The sequence below is a fragment of the Helicoverpa armigera genome, chromosome 26 (genome assembly GCF_030705265.1).
Source record: "Helicoverpa armigera isolate CAAS_96S chromosome 26, ASM3070526v1, whole genome shotgun sequence".
In the NCBI taxonomy this organism is placed as follows: domain Eukaryota; kingdom Metazoa; phylum Arthropoda; class Insecta; order Lepidoptera; family Noctuidae; genus Helicoverpa; species Helicoverpa armigera.
In genome coordinates, this window is record NC_087145.1 from 3,183,408 (window position 1) to 3,204,827 (window position 21,420).

Below are 21,420 nucleotides of genomic sequence, written 5' to 3' on the forward strand. Positions count from 1 at the left end.
AAGAAAAAAGCCTGCGTTATGCATTATGGCATCCCCGCTCATATTTCTTAACGCCGTGTTGTATTTGTAATTCATAATAATTAATTTATAATTTACTTTTGTCAGCGTACAACCCTGGCGAAGTGAAATGGTACTTGAAAACTAAAGACATGGTCACACTCAAGGATGAGAATAGCACTACCGAGCGTATTGACGCTAAAAGATTCAAGAGCATCTATGTGGTGCGCATACATGGTATCGAGGATAATGGCACCTACTCCTGTGAGCTACACGACCCAGTGTCTTCAAAAAATCTTTCTGGAACTGTAGACATTCTCCTCACAACGAAACCTAAAGTTATCATCAATAATGTAATTCCTATAAACACCACTCAGGTTTACGTCAACTGGACAGTGAACGCTTTCAACTCGCCCATAAAAGATTATGTCCTCATGTACATGAATCTTAACGAAGGAAACAATGCTACTTGGACACTTTACACTTCCAACCCAAAAATCGACCCACAGAACACATCTTTCGTTGTGAGCTTTCTGAAACCGTCGACGACATACAAATTCAGGTTGAAAGTGATTACTCAGTACGGGGAGAGCAATGGTGATAATCCTGAAAGTAATTTCGGTAATGTGACGACTTTGGCTAAGGAGCCGATTTTTGTGCCGAATATTTCTATAAACGGTTTTTCGGCTACTTCGGTGACAATTGGCTTCGTGCCCCCGCCAGACGATATTTCGGACTTAATACATTATTATATGCTGGTCGCTTATAAGAAGGATGACAAGAAAACTTTCACTGTATGCCACGAGAGGAATGGTAGCAATCAACCATATATGTTTGCAAATTTGGAGCCACATAACACTTATGTGTTTAAAGTAAGTTTGCGAGTTGTTAAAGCCCAAGTTCACCTGCAACATAAACATCAGTTTTCTTAAATAAACTGTTTACAATGAACTTCCACGTACAATTATCAAAAGGAAACTTATTTTAAGAAAAACTGATGTTTATGTTGTTGGTGAAAATTTACCTAAGTACTTTAAAATTGTGACGTCAAGTCATATTAGGGCTTTTCTTCCACAAGGACACATAAGCTTTTCTACATAGCTAGTCTTTTACCTTAACTACAAGATGACATAAAGTTTTAATCTGAGCATTATTCCAGGTAAAAGCCTGTTCATACTTTTCGAGCACTTGTGGTAATTGGTCCGAAGAGATGGAAGCAGCGACCCTGGATGGAGTGCCCGGTATGCCCAGTCAGGTCCAGGTGAAATGCAGTGTGGACTACTTGAACTTGACGTGGAAGGAACCGCTCAAACCTAATGCTGAGATTAAGGGGTATACTGTGAGTATATTGGACATAATTATTTATTGTAATTGACGTAGGTACAGGAGTAAAAAAAGGAAACCTGAAAGTGGGCTAAATAGTCTCTTGTAAATTCAGTCCATTTACAATATTTGTGACCCTTGATTTGATAAGATTAATACCGGTTTTTCTTATTTGCTGGATAAATAAGAAAAATAAAACAATACAAAATGGTTACGGTATTATTGCAATACACTATATTCTAAACTACATTTAAGACTAGCCATTTCTCATGTCTCAAAGATAAATGGTCTATTGACCGCACCCAAATAAAAACAGCCTGCGTCCTTTCTCAGGTTCTCGACTAGCTATGTGCCAAATTTCATTAAAATCGATTCAGGCGTGAAAGATCAACACAGACAGACAGAATTAGTCAATATTAGTCTAACATAAAATGTACATAAATACAACAGATGGAGATAACAGGCAACGCGACGTATAAGGACCGCACTGGCACCGAGCAGTTGGCCACTTGGGGACCTCTCTCCAAGTTCATGGCTAACGACTCCACTAGTACTAGGTAAGTAATAATAAAATGTCTTTTTTAGATCGGCTAGCTAGAGTATTGGGTGATGATAGAATGTAGTGCATATATGTATAAGGTCTCATTGCTAAGCAACAAATGCGAGGTTGAATTTTACAATAAAAAATCTAACGCCTAAGCCACACTACAAACAATATCATATCATTTATTGCATTCCATAATGTACATTTGGTGGAAAATATAAAATAATTACAATGCCCAATATACGCCAACATAATTGCACAGAGAATATTGGTAAATAAATGATACTGAGAGAATGTTCTACATCTTCATTCTCCATTAATTGGGTGTGCCTAAATATTGAGCTTCCATTTGTATTCGATTGCCATCGACTCTCTAAGAAAAAGAAGACAACTCTTAAGTTTATGGCTACAGACTCATTTTCATTGCCCGAGATTGATAAATAGGTAAATATGCAGTGTCTTATAAAAAAACATTTATACATCCTTTAATTATTTTTCCAGAATAAACGAACTACCCCCTAACACGAACTTCACAATCCGGCTCAGCGCCATGACTCGCACCAGACGTCGCGGGGAGGAGAATGTGACTTACTGCCGCACCGAGTTCGCGCCCCCAGACTCGCCACCACGACCGAGATGGCGGAAGGTATTATGTCCTATAATATTATTAATAAATATGTCATCACAGATAGTGTGGCTTCCTGACAGTGAAAGAATTATTCAAATCGCAGAAACTGAAAGGTAGCTAGTGCATAATATGGTAGCCTATATAAAAAACAATCCTTCTTACTTTCGATCCCCAATCGAGAAAAAACTAGAAGACCATTCTGGTTTCGTACCAGTTTTTTAGTGGCTGAGGTTTCACCATCAAACAAATAATTTGTCTTGATATTTTAAATTTTCGTTTTTCAGATCATGGAAAATAATACCTACAGATTTAAAATGTATCTGCCAAGAGTGACAGAGCGAAATGGACCCATATGTTGTTATAGGTAATTTCTATATTTTTTATGAAGTGCCCTAAATTAAAATAAATAATCAAGTTTTTTTGCCAGACTATCCAAAAGACTCACATCCTGAATTTATGTACTTACAATATTTTTCTCTATTTTATATTTCCATAACACACAGCATATTTACAAAAACATGACAGCCGACAACCACTATATATTACTTCTATATACCATTTGAAACCATTTTTCTTGAATAGTCACATCCCCATATTTTTTCAACATTCTTTGGTGACACCCTCCAAAAATATAATCTTATCAATATTGTTATAACCAGCTTCCGCCCACGTCAAGTTCGGTTATATCGCGTTTCCAAGAGAACTTCTCAAAAGTCCGGATAAAAACTATTCTATGTTCTTCCTCAACGTCAAGTCTATCTCTGTACCGAATTTTATTAAAATCAGTTCAGTGGTTTAGACGTGAAAGCGTAACAGACAGAGTTACTTTCGCATTTACTATATTAGTAGGGCTGAATATAGATACAATTTAAATAACATAATTATATTTCCACTTTCTACCTAATTTCCTCTCAATTCCAGGGTGTATATGGTGCGTCTACCCCCCGGGAACGTGGACTGGAAGACACTGCCTTCCCCTCAAGATATTCACGTCATTGATTTCAAAGATTCCGACACCAAGCTTGGGGCGTACCTCGCTGATGTTTTTTCACAGTAAGTATCAGGAATTAAGTTATACAGCCTTACTTATAAAAGTGAATTAAATGATAAGTAATACTTAAGGGCTGTTTAAGGATATTCTTACCTACAAACATTGCTTAAGCATGTCTAAACTAACATTTAATCACTACTTAAAGTCTTAAGTAGTGATTAGTTAAAATGTTGCTTAGAAGGTGATTAGAGATTTTTATAAGTAAGGGGGATAGTTTTTAAATTGCACTGTTTATGTGTAAGTGTAGTGGAAATTATTACCTATGCTTAGAATTATGAAGCTAAAAAGTTCGTTTGCTTATGCGCTAATCTCACGAACTACTAATCCAATTCTAAGAAATATTTTAAAGAAGTTAGCAAAAGTTTCTTTATAGTGTTTACTGAGGACTATGCAATATAATAATAATACACTTTAGTTTTGTCTTTACATAATGTATCAAAAGTAATAAACAAAATTACTGTTTCTGCAAAACACTAACCTTTTTTTTATGGAAAATCATCAAATGATCCCTCCCGCTGTGGGTTAGCAGCGTGAGGTAGTGTCAAACTCTTACTGACTAAAACCCATCATGTTCCTTCTCAAGCCCTTTATGTACCAGGGCCGCAGTAAGGCTCTAGACAGACGGACTGCATTTCAACTGCAAATCATGACCTGCCTTTAACTCATTTTCAGTGACAGATTCCCTCACGACAACGAACTGGTGTTAGGCGATGAAAAGATTATCTTCAACAAGGATGAAGACTACACCCTCAGACAGGACAGATGTCGCCGCTGCCTGAAGAAACCCAAGCGAGTACATATAGAGCCTGAAAAACCCACCACGACTACCACCACCACTGAGCCTGAGGAGCTCTATGAAGGTGATATTATGATGACTGATGATCCGATTCCTGAAAATGACGACCAGAGAACTAAGAGATCGTATTACGAGTAAGTGGTTTGCTTTTAATTATACATAGAAAGTCATCCTCATCCTCCGAGCCTTTTCCCAACTATGTTGGGGTCGGCTTCCAGTCTAACCGGATTCAGCTGAGTACCAGTGCTTTACACGAAGCGACTGCCTATCTGACCTCCTCAACCCAGTTACCCGGGCAACCCGATACCCCTTGGTTAGACTGGCGTCAGACTTACTGGTTTCTGACTACCCTTAACGACTGCCAATGATGTTCAACGACAGCCGGGACCTACAGTTTAACGTGCCATCCGAAACACAGTCATTGGTAGCTAAGATATACTTAGAAAGTACATACAAACTTAGAAAAGTTGCATTGGTACTTGCCTGACCTGGGATCGGGCCCCCTCCCTCATACTTGAGAGTTTGGTCCTTTGTACAATGGTGTAATGGTACATAAAAGTATGTAAGGAAAAGTACACCTCTGAAGTCAGCTATTGGCGTCCAATCGTCTCACATGCGTAGTGTTTCGTTCGTAGATTTGACTGTGCAGTGTTATTTGATATTGTCAGTTTGTAAAGAGAACATTTTAAGAAATTGTGAAGTAAAATCGACGAGACGCATTGTTGTTGTTGAATAGCGAATCTACGAAGGATTTCTTTTTTCATTACCAAACATATATTTTGACGGAAACCTTTCCTTGGAATTCTGTAAGAAGAAATCTCAGAACTTGAAACTAACTATCAATAATATAATCTAAAATAAGCTCTAACTTTTAAAGTTCTAAGAATTGGTATGATGACTCATTACTAGAGGGGGAGTAGATCAACATCAAAACATTTCGCCCATTGTCCTTTGAAAGTGGTCCGTTATTACAAAAGTTTAAGAAACTCTGTGTTAATGTTATGCTAAGCTTGCAATGTACATCTTATTTATTTATTTTCAGTGACTTCAGTAAGAACCCTACGATGTCGGACAAACAGAGTGACGATTCTGACATCCGCGTGGTAGACGGCCCTCTTGACTCTGCTTCTAATTACACACTATTTGTGGAACTTATAAGTAAGTAAATATTTTACTATTTGTATGTAAATATTAATTTATGGCTGTATGGTAAAATATGTGCAATGCGAAGATTCTAGGAAAATCTTTCATGAAATAAACGTTCTGCAAAATATAATATGGTCACCTATTAAAATATTGATTTTGAAGACTTGAATGTATCTTTCAAAACGGTATTATCGAGCAAATCCGTGAAACCAAGATTCTCATAGGTTTTTTGAAAGAGAGTGTAGTTAAGTTACTTTTTAAGACTGCCCAAAGTCACTATCCCACTCTTACGAAATTGGACTTAATTTTATTTTTTTATAATGAATCAATCAAGAATTAATTTACTCACGTTCTTTTCGGTATTACATTATCCCAATTTTAACTAATCAACCATAATATATATCACTAATAATAATTATTATTGTTTTGTAGCGAGCCCAAACTCCGATGAGTCGTTGTTCAGCGATTACACGAGTGTCCTGATGCCGGCGCCCAGTCCGCCCGTTGTCGTACCTTCTACGGCACTTGAAATTGCTCTACAGGTAATATTCTATCGATACTAGTATTATAAAGCTAAGTTTTTGAAAAATTCTTTCAATTAGCCCATATATCGAGAAGAGTTATATGCTAAATTTTAATCTACTTTATATTTAAAATTGAAATAAAAACATGGGATAATAAATCCTTTCTCCTCTTAAAATGAGTGCAAAAGTATTTTTGTTTGCTACGCTTTACTACTAAGGGCTGATTTTGCAATCGCCAGATAACTCCTATCTGAGGAGTATTTTTAACGTTTTGACAGCTTTTGTATGGAAAATATGTCAAACCGCCATATTTATTCCTCAGATAGAAGTTAACTGATGATCGATAAATCAGCCCTTAAACGACTGAAACGATTAAGATTACATTTGGAGTGGATAAACATACCGTAGAGATGGAGATAGGTTTCTCTTTACTTTTCATCAGGTAGGAGTAGTAAGAGCGTTGTTTACACTATTGCTAACGAGTGCATAAGGAAGGAATATTTCTTAGAAATCATAAAAAAAATTGCCTACATATTATTTTAATATAGTGAAAGGATATTGGGTTGCCCAAGTATCTGGGTTGAGGAGGTCAGATAGGCAGTCGCTCCTTGTGGCACACTGGTACTCAGCTGCATCCTGTCAGACTGGAAGCCGACGCCAACATAGTTGGGAAACGGCTTGGGAGACGTAAATTACAAGCAGGCTATATCTGGCAGATAGTATTAACTACTAACTGACACTTTATCGGTAACCAGTGAAACCGTGTCTCAGTCTAAAATGTTGTGTATTGTTTCAGATAACGTGCGCAGTAGCAGCAGTGATCCTGCTGCTGATGATAATGTTCTGCGTGGTGCAGACGCGGCGCTCGCGCAAGATGCCCGCGCACGCGCAGCTCGAGCTGCACAACCCTATCACTGCCGCCATCAGGTAACACTAGTGTTGTAACGTGTATCGATACTTTTTGATGAAGTGTAGAATGTGAATATAAGTGATGTGCTGAATTTGTAGCGTGTTATGTGAAAAGTCTGATGGCTATATAATTCTGAACACCAGACTCTACTCGGTTTTAAGAGTAAAAAATACATTGGGAAATATAACATACTTTTTAAGAATATTAATTAAGATACTTACACAGCACAGCACAGGTTAATACAGTCAGCCGCTCCCTTTTCAAAAAAGTAAGAGGTATATTACATTATTCATAGACAAGTTTAATTACTTGTACGTTTAATTATTTGATACTTTATGCACATATCGCTAATTTATTCATTATTTCCACAGATACTGGGACAACATCCGCGGTCGGCAACCGCTAGTATCAGCCGTCCCCCCGGACATACCGCCCATACACAAGGACGAGCTCGCCAGTGCGTACGCGCAGAGACAGGTCGACTCCGACTACGGCTTCCAGAAGGAGTTCGAAGTAAGTTGCTTACTACTGAATACTTGTATAGATAGTATGACAATATCCGTGGTAGACAGCACTTAGTATCAGCCGTCCCCCCGGACATACCGCCCATACACAAGGACGAGCTCGCCAGTGCGTACGCGCAGCGACAGGTCGACTCCGACTACGGCTTCCAGAAGGAGTTCGAAGTAAGTTGCTTACTACTGAATACTTGTATAGATAGTATGACAATATCCGTGGTAGACAGCACTTAGTATCAGCCGTCCCCCGACATACCGCCCATACACAAGGACGAGCTCGCCAGTGCGTACGCGCAGCGACAGGTCGACTCCGACTACGGCTTCCAGAAGGAGTTCGAAGTAAGTTGCTTACTACTGAATACTTGTATAGATAGTATGACAATATCCGTGGTAGACAGCACTTAGTATCAGCCGTCCCCCCGGACATACCGCCCATACACAAGGACGAGCTCGCCAGTGCGTACGCGCAGCGACAGGTCGACTCCGACTACGGCTTCCAGAAGGAGTTCGAAGTAAGTTGCTTACTACTGAATACTTGTATAGATAGTATGACAATATCCGTGGTAGACAGCACTTAGTATCAGCCGTCCCCCCGGACATACCGCCCATACACAAGGACGAGCTCGCCAGTGCGTACGCGCAGCGACAGGTCGACTCCGACTACGGCTTCCAGAAGGAGTTCGAAGTAAGTTGCTTACTACTGAATACTTGTATAGATAGTATGACAATATCCGTGGTAGACAGCACTTAGTATCAGCCGTCCCCCCGGACATACCGCCCATACACAAGGACGAGCTCGCCAGTGCGTACGCGCAGCGACAGGTCGACTCCGACTACGGCTTCCAGAAGGAGTTCGAAGTAAGTTGCTTACTACTGAATACTTGTATAGATAGTATGACAATATCCGTGGTAGACAGCACTTAGTATCAGCCGTCCCCCCGGACATACCGCCCATACACAAGGACGAGCTCGCCAGTGCGTACGCGCAGCGACAGGTCGACTCCGACTACGGCTTCCAGAAGGAGTTCGAAGTAAGTTGCTTACTCTTGAATTTAGTTAGAAGGTATTTTTCAGTGTAATATACAGATTTATCTTTAAATTTATTAAAAATCTTTGGTCAAGAAGAGATCTGAGAAAAGTTTTATGTTCTTTTATTGGGCAAAATTTTCTCTTTCGTTGATTGTTGTAAATTTTTTTATAATCTTAGATGTAAATTACTTTCACATTAACCATCGTCATCATCATAAAATTACTCGCATTTTTAACTTTATTGAATTAAACTTTTTCAAGCTAAATATAGTAAGTTCAACTCAGTCGTGCGCGCGGCCTTATGTGTGGGTAACCCTTGTACATATTCAGTGACTTTGTGTGCGTGACAAGAGGTACAGTCGGGGGCAATACAGTTATTTAGGGGTTATATACGGGTGTTTAAAGAAAAACAGTTATTACGTAATTTTATGTTTATTTATTTATAATGATTATGAATCGCTACTTGAAAAATCAAATGATGAATTTTCGGATTCGCTACTCTCCAAGGTGAAATTATAAATTCTGACTCCATGTCAATTATTCTTCTTTTTTCTTTTGTACATGTCGACAAGTAGGTATTACCCCACATCCCTTCATCAATTTGACTTAAACGTTCATTTATGAGTGTCATTACTTCCGTCTTATTTTGGTCGACATTGTGCGAAGCAATAAAATTTTTTAAAATTCCCCACACATTTTGTTTACATTATTATACTAGATTATACCTCTTTTTACATTCTTAGCCCCCACTTTTATTTATTGTCGGCGTACCCCGAGCTAGAAAATATGTAAGGAGTATTTAATTCTTAGATACTGTAAATGTCAATTTGAAAAGACGTATGAGAAAATAATGAACAACTATATTTAATAATAAAAAGCTTTGAATGTTGTTTCATTTTTTTTTACCTGACTCCTTAATAATTTCTCCGTGAATACCTAACTAGTATTTTCGTAAACGACTGTACCCATAACAAAAAGCGATAAGAACACGTCATGCTCGGACGACGTCACTGTCACACAAATGAAAGTTGTATATTTACAAGCCGACGCACACATAGGGCCGCGCGCAAATCTGAGTTGAACTATCTATAGCAGACATGATGTTTCATCTTCATATACTACGTCCACTAGATGATTATTACTACAAAGATGTAATTTCACACGCCATCACACCATTTCGCTTCAAAATTCTCAATACATGGTCATTATTAGCTCCAAATGGGGGTTTCAAAATGTATTTTCTCTCTTTCTTTCTATTTTTCTTCATATACTACATCATCAATACTACGAAAACATAAATCCAATCTTCCATCTCACTCTATCACTCAAAAATTCTGAATATGTCGGCACAAATTACCAAGTTGTTACAGATGCTTCCCGAATGCTTCCCCGACCGGACTACCCACGCTTCCGAAGCTAGGGAGAACCAGCCCAAGAACCGGTATCCTGACATCAAGGCATACGACCAGACCAGGGTCAAACTGTCGCAGATCGACAGCATTACAGGATCTGATTATATCAACGCGAATTATGTTATGGGATATCAGGTTAGTAGTATCTCGTTTTGTAACATTTCTTGCAAAAATTTTAACTGTCTTAAACTACTGGGAATGTTATATTTTTTTCAATTGGCATTGAATTTTTGTCTTTGGTAGTTTGATATCGAATCTTAACTCTTTTTAAATATAAACAAATGGCGCCAAAAATGTGATTTTGTTTATGGCCAAAACTTATAGAGCCTTCACACTTCTAAAGTGTACTTTTAGAATATTTCTATTTCTTTGCCTGTATCCTTCATTGGTTTTGGTAAAGATTCTGTTACTTTATTTAAATGTAAATATTACAATTTTACTACAAAAATAATAGCGGGAATGGAGCACTGCTTATGGGATTGTATTCGCAAAGTGAATGCACAATTTTGCAAGGAATTTTAAGTAGATAGTAAAATCTTTCGCTAAAAGGAAATAATACGTATCTAGCTTTTAAAATAGCTTTTCATTGAGGTTCAAGAAATATTTACCAAGTAGGGTAGACTGGGTACAGTTGTGCCAATTTTCGTTTGATCACCAATAATTTTGTTATTTTACTAATGAGCTCGCAGAAAAGGAACTTGTATCGCAATTTGGACATTTGTGTATGTAAAAACACTAATATATTGTTCCTTAATACAATGTATTACTCATAAAATCAATTTAAAAAAAAATGGGTAAGTGTCACAACCGGCCACATACCAAGGGCGGTTGTGACATGTATAAAAATATATCAAAATGGTCTATAATATCTTTTATTGTAGAAATGTTAAACATAATAAGCTTACAATCATAGTTTTAACAATCAACAAAACAACATTTACTCTGTTAAAACTTGTAGCTGTAGAAAGGCTTGTAGCTTGAGCTACACGTCCGAAATCCCTTGTTTCACTTCTATATCGGCATCTTTTTATTTTTTGATATCACACTGCGCTCTTTCGGTCTTCCACAAACGTATTCTGGACATCTAAAACCAAAAATTAATAATATGAGATTTATTATATATATGGATATTCGTCACAACCGTACCCAAAAAAAATGTCACAACCGTACTCAACGCATCATTTTGAAAACAAAAAATCGCCATGATTTTACCATATACTTTACGTAAAAAGAAATCACTTGTAATTAAATATTAATGTTCAACTTTTAAAGAAAAAAATAACAAGATAATCTATCTGTATAAAAATAACAGTAATTAGGAAAAGAAATCGAACAAAAATACTTACTTTTGATTGTTGAAAAGCAATGTGGGCTCCTGCTTACGTCAACGTCCTGCGCCGGCTAACGCAATATTGGGAAACGTGTTTAGGCTTGTGAGCCACGTCTTTCTCCCTTACACTCCTCCCCCGTATCACGTATAGTTTCGTTACAATTGCGACTGTCACTACCGTACCCTGGCACAACCGTACCCAGTTTACCCTATAATAGGTTTTGCTAAGAAAAAACTAAACACAGCTATCTTTTGGTTTATGATGTGTGGTTTTAGTATTTTGAAAGCCACGTAGATAGTGGTAATAAAATCACGTATTATTTCCTTTTACATCTAATTTTAAACACAAAAGCATACCATTATTTCATATTTATTTCCCTTCACATATTTTAAACTTTCACAGTAGTTAATAAAACCTATTAGTAGTAGTTTTTCACATGTTTTCCTTGTATGTGACGTGTGGATTTGTTCTAAATTGTGTTTGTCTTCTGTCCTCCGCTTACGAAAGGACCCTTCGGAGCCTAACCAGGTACCGCGCAGTAGTTTGTTATGCTATATTGATTCTGCATTAATAAAACATAGTTAAATGCACAAAATATCTTTAAAAAATATTGCTAAGGCATAAGGCCGGTCTCAAAAGTCATAATTAAAAATACAAACAACCTATTTGAGAACTTTCTTCTTTTTGGAAAGTCCATGAAAAATCATGTACATGTAAAATTATCAAACAATTAAGTTAACCAATGGATGTCTTGACAAAACTATGATTAAAAATCAAATATAATTGAACACGGTAAATTCAAAGTAAAATCCTTCATTTATATTTGTTGATTGCCTTATCGTTGTTATTTATATGGCCTATTAAACAAAAATTAGACTTGTTATCACAAAAATACAGATTTGTATTTTGTCCTCAATCCGTGGAATGTTAGGGATAATTAATGTGGAATCAATTTGTATTGAGCTTTCTGTCCGTTTTTATGTTGTGTTTTCCTGTTCAATGTTTTTGTCCTAGCCATATCGTAGATTTGCTCACAATATAAAATGGGATTAGTACATTAACTAGGTCCTGCCAGCGGTTTCACCCGCATCCCGTGGGAACCTCTGCACGAACCCTATAAAAGTAGCCTACAGCCTTCCTCCTTAAATGGGCTATCTAACACTGAAAGAATTTTTGAAATCGGACCAGTAGTTCCTGAGATTAACGCATTCAAGCAAGCAAAGAAGCTCGTCAGCTTTACAATATTAGTACCTATAGTTATTGAGACATAGTTTCCTATCATCGATCTGACCAAAACCATATGATAGAAAGACGCCAAGAGCGCCAAAAGACTGTGAAATAGTAGACAGAGAGCAAATCTACGATAGGGTTTACGACCTATGCACTCTATAATTTATATTATGCACTTTGTACTCGTAAAATGCTCTATATTTACTACGCTTGAACTTGAAAAAAGAAATACTCTAGTGGTTCGAAAAATTGCCGCAATTTCCTTTATTAAATTCACTGTTTTCTGACAAACTAATTACAGTCAAATGCAAGCTTTAATAACAATTAGGTAGTTGCCACCAAAAAACCTATTCTAATATCTCCGATATTGGCCTTGACTTGTTTCTGTGACTGCCATACAAAATCCATAGGGAAAAGTAATTTTAATTACAACCTATAAATAAAAACAAATGAATCACTTGTTTATTGTGGCAACTATTTTTAACGTATTTCATTATTATTCTTCAAAGTCTATTTAAAGACCCTTAATGAATACCTATGTTTTACAAGTAGCCACTATTTTCACGAAATACTTTTAGCTTTATTCATATAACAAATATTGAAAACTAACAGCATGACCGCACTTCTAAACGGCAACAAAAAAAGCACTAACATATCTCACCAAAATTGTATTTTCTGTGCTTTTCCAAGAAAGTTAGGTAGCTTTGCGCTTATTCCTACAACGAAATTCACAGGAGAGAAAGCAATTCATATGCGCCCAAGGGCCTACTGATACGACTGTCAATGACTTCTGGCGTATGATCTGGGAACATGGCTTGGAGCTGATCGTCATGCTGACCAATCTTGAAGAGTACTCGAAGGTCAAGTGCTCGAAATACTGGCCTGAGGAGAGGGGGTCGAGGGCTTTCGGGAATATTACTGTCCATCATGTTGGGGAGAAGAGGTTTGTTTTTTACTTTTTGTACTTATTTGTTAAGATATTTTTTCTATAATTTTTTTGGAAAAAAGGTTTATTTTAATCTTAGATACATGTATTTGTTCTGCACAGAACTATTGCTGATTGCTCAACTTCCAAAAACTTCATATAGTTTTAGTAGGTACTTATCTCACAAAATGGTTCTGCATCTAGTTACTCTATAATTCCAGAACGGCTAAACCGATTTCGCAAAAAAATTGTAGGGAGTAGCTTAGAACCAAGACCGTCTCCTGGATGGATAGAAGACATAGAACTTTTGATCACCATCCCCAATCGTGGATGGAAGATAGTTTCTTATATAAACAATCTTTGATTATAGATATTCAGACTACATAGTGCGAGAGTTGAAGATCACGAAGCAGCCAACTAATTCTGATGGACAACCTATTGTTGAAAACAACGGCATTGCTAAGAGAAATGGAGGTAATTATGAGTCCAGAAAGAATCATGATCATAGCTTTTGGTGTTTCGATATTTATTAAAAAAAAAATGATTAAGTTGTTGTTTGTTTACATAAATATACATTTTAGGATGCGATGATTACATATTGTGTTTTTCATATTGCAAATTAAGATATCAAAGAAGCATCAGAGTCCAGTGCCCCGACGTCTCCTCGCGAGGTGAAAGACAGCGGCGAGTCCCGCATCGTTCGCCAGTACCACTTCCTCATGTGGAAGGACTTCGCGGCGCCAGAGAACCCGCACTCCATACTCAAGTTTATCAAGGTAACTAGCTTGTTCCAGCGGTTTTACCCGCGTCACGTTTGACTGATCTGCATAAACCTCGTGCGTGCTCGTACTCGTTTCTACCTCGTGCCAATTATGAATGATTGTACTCTCAAATATCAATGGCGGTCCGCAGCTTATTTCTGAGCACAAGTGCACATATATCGCCCATACCCTTCTCCACCTCTGCCGACCGCTGATACCTTCTGCGTAGAGATAAGCTCAATGTTGCGCGTTGATAAAAAATGTTGCTAAAGTATTTTTTTTTTTCATTTTCTGCGAATTTAATATCTTCAAGATTCTAATTCTTCACGAATAAATCTGATTAACATCCCTAATTTGCAGAGAGTAAACGAAGCATGGGCGAGCATGGTGGGCCGGCCAGTGGTGGTGCACTGCAGCGCCGGCGTGGGCCGCACGGGCACGCTGGTGGCACTGGACTGCCTGCTGGAGCAGCTGCGGGCCACCGACCACGTCGCCGTGTTCAACACTGTCGCCGAGCTCAGGCGGCAGAGGAACTTCTTGGTGCAGTCGCTGGTGAGTGCTGTAGTGTGTGAGGAGTTCATGTCGAACTCTCTAAACGAGGAAAATAAGCACAAAAATAAATAATTCCACAAAATAAATATAAGAATAGGCTACTAAACACTACATACTATCTAATATGCTATTTTTGCGTCTTGGGATTACCCCATTCTGCTGTGACTGCGCAGGAGTTGTCATGCGACTTTGTTTTACATACTATGTAGATACCCAACAACTCTCGTATTGAGTTGCTCAAGTAAATGGGTAGAGGCGATCAATTAAAAAAAAAAAGCTCTCGTGTACCCGTACTTTACCCGTACTTCTGAGTACCCGTAAGGACTGCCAAAGATGTCCAAATGACTGTCGAAAAACATCATTCTAACGTGCCTCCTCTTCTAAACTTTACCTAACTAATTTTGATCTCTATTCTCAACAGAAACAATACGTGTTCGTGTACCGTGCTCTAGTAGAGTACGCTCACTATGGCGACACGGAGATCAACGCGTCGCGACTCAAGCCCGCCGTGGATAAGCTGCGGAACACTCCCGACCATGCTGATAAGTGTCTCATGGAGATTGAGTTTGAGGTTAGTAGTTAATTTACTCGACAAAAACAAACAGTAATAGCATGGAGAACAAAATGACTAGTGGAGATGTCATAAAGCCATATCTCCTAAGAAAGAAGCGCGTCAATATGCAGGTGTTTGAAGGACGAAGAACGCTACTAGCTCCGCCCTCAAAACGCTAAGAAAAATCTTTAATAGATTGATGGTGATTTGACAAGGAACAAAAATGCCTCGCTAATTCTAGTAAGTGATAAGTCTTGGACATGGGGTCATTGCAGCGTTTTCTAAATACATACATGTTGTCATATTTATTTACATGAAAAAATGTTGTTTAAAATTTCAGCACCGCTTTATATAGGTAAATGTAATAAAGATTCTAAATACATTTCAATAAAATAAACTACTTCAGTAATTTTAAACAAAATTTTTTACCATACCTTTTTCTTACTTCCTTCACAGAAAATGCTAAACAACCCAGTGGCAGAGCCCCTAAAATCAATGGGCGCGGGTGCCGGTGAGGAGTTACGCGCACGGAATCGAAGCCCCGAGTGCCTGCCTTACGACCGCAACCGAGTCATACTGACGCCTATACCAGGCAGAGATTTCTCCACGTATATCAATGCGTCGTTTATTGAAGGTAAGCTTACTTATTACGTTTAGATATTTTTCGATTAAACAACCGAGTAGCAGGTGTTGTTCCACGCACTCCTCAAAGAGATGTCAGCAACCCCTGCGAGGCCCAACAGGGCCAAGGTCTGCCGGGGCTGCGGGTTGTTCGAAAGAATGACCGCGGCTCTGGTACATAAAAGGCCTACAGAACACGACAGTTTTTAGTCAGTAAGAGTCTGACACTCCCTCACCGCTGCTAACCCACAGCGGGAGGGGTAATTTAATGATTTTGGACGTCGTTAAAAAAAAAGCTCCTAAAGTCTATGGGTGACGGTGCCGGCGAAGAGTTACGCGCCCGGAATCGAAGCCCCGAGTGCCTGCCTTACGACCGCAACCGAGTCATACTGACGCCTATACCTGGGAGAGATTTCTCCACGTATATCAATGCGTCGTTTATTGAAGGTAAGCTTACTAAATAACTCATTATTGACGTGACCACGTCTTATAAATCGATGGAGCCGGCTGCACGCTCGAAAAAACATGACTCATGCGTCGTTACCTCGCTTTAATTTACATAACAACATATATTTCAACTGAAAATTATATAGAGAAACTTCTTTTCCGTGATATTTCTGTTACCCATTGTTAAAAGACTTTTAAACGAGCTCCCAAAAAGGAGGAGGTTCTCAATTATTTTATATTTATGCTTTTGCGAATAAACACAACAGTTGCCACTATAGACCGATTACTAGAAGCATGTATTCCAGTTTATGAGAAATTTACTTTACATCAGTTTAAATCTATGATTTACCGCCAGTTTACTTAAGAATGTTGATTTATTTAAACTGTATCACAATATTTATTACACATACATTTTAACTATATTTTTTATCCTCTTTTCCAGCATACGACAATTCAGAAGGCTTCATAATAACGCAGGATCCTCTACCGAACACCATCATGGACTTCTGGAGAATGGTCTCCGAACATAATGTCACCACCATCGTTATGCTCAGCGAGGTATGTGATTTTTGAAAATTATCTATACTTCTATATTAATGTTATATAGTTGAAGAGTTTGTTTGACAGTTAATTTATCAGCAGAGTTTTCTCACAAGAAGCGGGTGAAACTGCTGGCGGAAGCTAGTATATAATCTGATAATTTATGAGATATCCTTGATAATTCTTGAGTGTGCTATTGAAAGTTTTATATAAATAAAATACTGATGATGTAATGCTTATATGCTGCTATAATGTATTGAAGATAAGCAGTCAAGTCACCATATTGTTCTGCTGAGCGTCTGTTAAACCCATCAAAATCGTGTAAAATACCGTTTCATTGCGATCTGTCTCTTATGTTACTGATATTTTTATATACTTTATTTTAAAGTATATCCAGATTTCAAGTACACAATATATAACGATCCGCCCACTCAGTGGTATCCATGTAGTGGAGAAATTCGATAGGTTAAATTCTTTATTAAAATTATTGCAATGGAATATTTAACTAACCTTAATCTTTATATATTTACGATCGAATTTGGCTTAACATAAACCCTCTTTCCCGCAGCTGGGCGAAGGCAAATGTCCGCGGTACTGGGACGACGGCACCATACAATACGAACACATTTCAGTGGAATACGAAGAGAGCGAGTCCTGTCCTTACTACACGAGGAGACAGTTCAGGGTTACCAATGATAAGGTGGGTATTCTGTTTGATAGACAGGTTTTTTTATGAGGAAAGTAGATGGTAAAGGTATATTTGCTATTGAAATGTGTAAAGGACTTTTGCAGTGCTTATTTTTTTGAGATGCTTAAAATAAATTGTCGGAAATGTCATATTTTTGAAACTAAAATATTATTATATTGATTAAAAGAATTTTTTGGGTATAACTGTAGTCAAAGTAATAGGAACGTCAGCGTTAGAGCCGTCGTAAGGCCCGGTAATCGCAGCTGATCCGGTTAGAACCGGTTATCAGTGTGCGTTACCCGCCTCGCCTCATGTCAAGTTAGTGGTTAGTCCGTGAGCTACGTTCTCCATAGAAAATCCCTGCCACTGTCGCTCGTCCGCTAATGCAGCTTGCAGCAACTTGGTTATTCAAGCTCGGCTATCGTTTCCCTATTGTCGGTCTAACGTGCCCCTCTAGCTGGCATTGAGTCGCTATGCGTGTATACTGTACAACAACCTACATTTTCGATTTATTTCTTTGCTATTTTACCAATTTGTTCCCACTATATTATCATATCTTCTGTTTCAGAGCGGAGACGTGAACTGCGTGCGACAGCTGCAGTACCAGGGCTGGCCGACAGCCCGCGGCCACGTGCCCGAGGTGACGCGCGGCCTGGCCGAGCTGGCTGACGCGGCCGCACCCGCGCCGCATCAGCCGCATCAGGGCACCATGCTCGTGCACTGCCAGTATGTATGCCACTAGGCGAATATGGTACTATCCTAGAAAAGTCATGTCAAATATGAATAAACTCAAAAAATACTGGACTGATTTTAAACATTCTTTCAATTTTACTATTATTTATTGTCTCTTACGTGTAATTTTTTTTTTCATATATGTATAAAAAAATGTTTTGCTAGCCATTCCGTATCCATATTTCTAGGGAACTATTACTTGGACCCGAACAAAATATAGACTTTGTTACTCAGGATAATGTAGTTTCTCAGAATTTTTCAAAGGGGTTCAGTACTTATGGAGCTTTTAGGGCATATAATGATGGTACCAGCTTATGGGCTATATACCCATTACAATACTTGTAGTTTCCAGGAGCATTTGCAATGGCACAATTACACATAAACCTTAGGCGATTAACATACGGCACCGCGCACCGCCGCGGTAGGCGGTGAAGCGGATCTCATGTCGCATTGACTTGTATTAAATCCGTTGATGCCTAACACACCTACACCGCCTGACCGTGCGTTCGAGCGGTGCTCTTTTGTTCGAGTGCCACTGCCGTCCGCGGCGGTGCGCGGTGCCGTGTGTTAATCGCCTTAATATTAACCGCTATTTCTCTCCCTCAGACTGGGCACGGAGCGGTCGCCGCTGTTCGTGGCGCTGTGCACGCTGATCCGGGCGCTGCGCGTGGAGCGGCGCGTGGACGTCGGCGCCACCGCCCGCCACGTGCGCAGCCAGCGGGCACGGACCATCGACACCTTCGTATGTATATCATTACACCCCATCTACAATACTATGCCTGATCTTCACTACAAAACCTCCATGAATAGAGCGTATTAAAAAAAAAATGCCAGCCATGCACTGCCAATTTTGATGTAGCGAGTTTTCAAAAACGGTGACTACATCTATTTCGCATTATCTGTGATGATCTGTCTGATCGTTTTGATCATAAAAAGGTGCCAAAAATCCAGCTCTCGAGCACTTAATGATATTTTTTTTTAAATGTTATCAGTTTATCGATCGGTTTTAAAATTCCAGACTAAAAACAAATTGTACGAATCTTATCCTTTTTTTTTAAACCACATTATCGTCAAAATGCAATCCTAAAAGGTGTCTTTGAGTAAAAGGATATTATCTGGAACATGTTTCTGTCTTACTGGTTCTGCGAAGCCAACTATGACAAAGATGGTCCTTTAATAAGTCTATAAAAAGTTAATAGTTATAAATTAATTCATTTCTATTTTCTGCTTTACAGCTACAATACGAATTCCTGTACCGTGCTATACTGAACTATGCAGAGCTACACAATCTTCTAGAAGACAGTTAAGCATAACCATCCATTTGTCATACCTATCCTTAGTACGATCTCAAGATACCTTGAGTGTCCGCCTTCTAAAGGTCTCTTTCATCTCATGTGTAACGGCCTTTACACTGCCTATGTTAACGAGCTCTTTTACATGTCTAAGGCCCAAGTACACCTACAACATAAGCGTCCGTTTATCTTAAAATACTTGTTTATTTCGAAAATTGAACGCAAAGTGCATGGTAAAAAATTGATTTAAGAAAACTGACGCTTATGTCGTCGGTGTGTTTGGGCCTAAGAAGAGTCTACCGTTTTCTAAAAGCTATTTTGTATCTTTGAAAAGCATTCCATCTGAAGAAAACAGGTTTTTTTAAATATAAAGAGCTCTAGTGTAGATATTTATCGCCTACCCCTTGTCAGGCGCTTTGCATATTGAAGCGTCTATTTTATTTACGGCAGTAGTTCCCAAACTTATTTTTCTCGTGGACCACTTTCAAAATTTTACTGGTTTCGGTGGACCCCCTGCTGCTACATTTCTACCACATTCTTAAAGTCGCCAAAAAATAAAAATTGTGTCACTTCTGAGTTCTGTCCCTTTATTCCGATATGTAAAATATAAACGAAAAATGGTACATTTTATATCACTTTATTTATTAAAAGAATAGAATTACAAGAAAAAAATATTAAGGTAAGTAATATAGGTTCAGGTCATAATTTTAATTAATGGGAAGGAGTGTCAGCAAACGATCAATGTTTGGCTTTATTTTTGTGAGCAATAACCGCAAATCCCCCCGCTCTGTGATGTTTAATTTGCTCCTTTTTTAGGGTTCCGTAGCCAAAATGGCAAAAACGGAACCCTTATAGTTTCGTCATGTCCGTCTGTCCGTCTGTCCGTCTGTCACAGCCGATTTACTCGGAAACTATAAGTACTACAGTGATGAAATTTGATGGGAATATGTGTTGTATGAACCGCTACAAAAATATGACACTAAATAGTAAAAAAAAGGATTGGGGGTGGGGCCCCCCATACATGTAACTGAGGGATGAAATTTTTTTTTTCGATGTACATACCCGTGTGGGGTATCAATGGAAAGGTCTTTTAAAATGATATAAAGTTTTCTAAATACATTTTTCTTAAAGTGAACGGTTTTTGAGATATCAGCTCTCAAAGTCGTAAAAAGTATGTCCCCCCCCCTCTATTTTTATAACTACGGGGTATAAAATTCTAAAAAAAATAGAGGTGATGCATGCTAATTAACTCTTTCAACGATTTTTGGTTTGATCAAAGTATCTCTTATAGTTTTTGAGATAGGTTGATTTAACTGTAATTTACGGAACCCTTCGTGCACGAGTCCGACTCGCACTTGGCCGGTTTTTTTTGTTAAGAGGTTTGTAACGGCACTAAAACTCCTTTCGACAAGGTATGACGAGGGAAAAGCTATTAAAAATTTCCTTGCGATTTCCCACAGTCCAGGATATTTTTCGGGTATTTCTGCTTGCAGCCATAATGTTGGGTAGCCTTTTGTAAATTTCACCTTCAGCTCCTCATTAGTGCTTAGCTCGCGCAGCTCCTCTTGTAATACAACATTGGCCACTTCCATTTCATCAAATGGATTTATGATCCATGGTGGTATATCCATCGTCAGTATATCTTCAAACCTGGTTTGAAATTGTACGTAATATCGAATACGCAAGTTTGGACAAGTAACAGTCGCTTACCTTATTAAAATATTATCTGCTTAGATAGGTACTTAAAACAATGTAGGCAGGCCCTTATAAAAACTATGCTTACATTTTTGCTCTTTACTATCAAAAGCAGATAAATTTTCGTGGACCCCCATTAACATCTTATGGACCCCCATTTTTTGTTCACGCCTAC

General features: G+C 38.4%; 1 protein-coding gene across 4 annotated transcripts in view; it reads left to right on the forward strand.

Moving 5' to 3' along the window:
• LOC110373898 (tyrosine-protein phosphatase 69D) overlaps positions 1 to 20,117 on the forward strand; it is a 30,402-nt gene extending 10,285 nt beyond the window's left edge. Inside the window, exons 4-27 of one of the 4 annotated variants that reach the window (XM_064041868.1) lie at positions 106 to 869; positions 1,157 to 1,336; positions 1,771 to 1,877; positions 2,366 to 2,510; positions 2,777 to 2,856; positions 3,414 to 3,545; positions 4,216 to 4,473; positions 5,382 to 5,497; positions 5,918 to 6,027; positions 6,806 to 6,936; positions 7,291 to 7,432; positions 9,828 to 10,013; positions 11,717 to 11,737; positions 13,174 to 13,382; positions 13,735 to 13,838; positions 13,989 to 14,140; positions 14,486 to 14,677; positions 15,099 to 15,248; positions 15,687 to 15,864; positions 16,741 to 16,856; positions 17,407 to 17,538; positions 18,095 to 18,252; positions 18,865 to 19,000; positions 19,494 to 20,117. In XM_064041868.1, the coding sequence (XP_063897938.1) occupies positions 106 to 869; positions 1,157 to 1,336; positions 1,771 to 1,877; positions 2,366 to 2,510; positions 2,777 to 2,856; positions 3,414 to 3,545; positions 4,216 to 4,473; positions 5,382 to 5,497; positions 5,918 to 6,027; positions 6,806 to 6,936; positions 7,291 to 7,432; positions 9,828 to 10,013; positions 11,717 to 11,737; positions 13,174 to 13,382; positions 13,735 to 13,838; positions 13,989 to 14,140; positions 14,486 to 14,677; positions 15,099 to 15,248; positions 15,687 to 15,864; positions 16,741 to 16,856; positions 17,407 to 17,538; positions 18,095 to 18,252; positions 18,865 to 19,000; positions 19,494 to 19,565 (3,971 nt within the window). In that variant the 3' untranslated portion in view covers positions 19,566 to 20,117. The remainder of the gene's footprint in view (positions 1 to 105; positions 870 to 1,156; positions 1,337 to 1,770; positions 1,878 to 2,365; positions 2,511 to 2,776; positions 2,857 to 3,413; positions 3,546 to 4,215; positions 4,474 to 5,381; positions 5,498 to 5,917; positions 6,028 to 6,805; positions 6,937 to 7,290; positions 7,433 to 9,827; positions 10,014 to 11,716; positions 11,738 to 13,173; positions 13,383 to 13,734; positions 13,839 to 13,988; positions 14,141 to 14,485; positions 14,678 to 15,098; positions 15,249 to 15,686; positions 15,865 to 16,740; positions 16,857 to 17,406; positions 17,539 to 18,094; positions 18,253 to 18,864; positions 19,001 to 19,493) is intronic. The other 3 variants (XM_064041869.1, XM_064041871.1, XM_064041870.1) reach the window with 3 other exon arrangements.
• Positions 20,118 to 21,420: the final 1,303 nt, after the last annotated feature.